The sequence below is a fragment of the Perkinsus marinus genome, assembly GCF_000006405.1.
Source record: "Perkinsus marinus ATCC 50983 genomic scaffold scf_1104296965534, whole genome shotgun sequence".
Taxonomy (NCBI): Eukaryota; Perkinsozoa; order Perkinsida; family Perkinsidae; genus Perkinsus; species Perkinsus marinus.
In genome coordinates, this window is record NW_003204299.1 from 1 (window position 1) to 1,111 (window position 1,111).

The window sequence follows — 1,111 nt, forward strand, 5'->3', positions numbered from 1 at the left end:
AACGCTATCCTTGTCCCCCCCCGGGACCACACAGGGAAGGAATCATCTGTGTTGCAGCCACAGGTGATGGCATGCGGCTTGAGGACGTGAGTAATTTCGGCTCGGCTGTTGACATAGCCGCTCCGGGTTATCTGATATTAGACACAGATCTTGGTGGGTTGTATTCTGCCGGTACGGGCACTTCGGGTGCAGCCGCCATCGTGGCAGGTATAGCTGGGATGCTCTACAGCCTTGAACCTTCTGCGAAGACTAAGCTGACTCCTGCTTATATCAAGAGTATCATTATGGATACGGCCACCAAAGGTGTCACGGACAGTGAAGGAAAAAAGACTCTCTCCTTCGGCCGCGTGAATGCTGCGGCGGCTGTTGAGAAGATACTTGGAAAAGGGACGGTATAATTTCCCCATTTCGACTTCATCTCATAACGACGGAGGCATTCACATATTTGTTTTGTGAACTTTCGTCTATCTTTGTGGTCCTTCCCTTGTTGGATAGATTCTCGATTTATTGCTCAAATCCCATTCTGAATGGGCCATCCACCATTTCTTGCGAACGTGAAGATCTGATGTCGCATACAGCCGTGTAGCTGGGGATTTGGTATAGATAATTTTTTGAGTTTCACGCACATGTGTCGAGTTCGTAGTTCGCGCCGTGGATTACCGTTCGGATCCGTGCTGTTGAAGCAAGTAAGAGCGATTGATGTGAATTGTAACCGTCAGCAACTTTGATTGTTGAAAGGGTCGTTAGGGAGGGATACAAGCAATTTGGGATAAAATGTTAACCAAGGTTAAATACCGATTCGGATGGTCAAGTCGTTACGCTAGGAACTCGCACTGCTGAGATGTAACCGCGAGGTGAGCGGATCTGCATCGCGTTCCATATCATAGCGGCGCGATTGACAAAAGTGAATCCTGAAAACAGTGAAGAGCGAGAAACTCTCAACTTGTGGCTTCTTCACCCGACAGTGTCGGTAAGAGCCTTAGGAAAGTGAACAACGTAACCGCCCATCCTCCGAATTTTTTACATTCCATCGCGATGACATGTGAATAAATTCAGCGGCGGCTCAGCTGCCACCTGACCCTCATAGACGGTGCCGCCATGGGTTAAACTT

At 48.7% G+C, this 1,111-nt stretch overlaps 1 protein-coding gene across 1 annotated transcript; it reads left to right on the forward strand.

Annotated features, from left to right (window-relative positions):
- Nucleotides 1-71: 71 nt before the first annotated feature.
- On the forward strand, nt 72-398 carry Pmar_PMAR005730 (subtilisin, putative; the record flags this gene model as incomplete). Its single annotated transcript, XM_002769601.1, has 1 exon — nt 72-398. The coding sequence occupies one exon, from the start codon at nt 72-74 to the stop codon at nt 396-398; it is 327 nt and encodes a 108-aa protein (XP_002769647.1).
- Between the last annotated feature and the right edge of the window lie 713 nt (nt 399-1,111).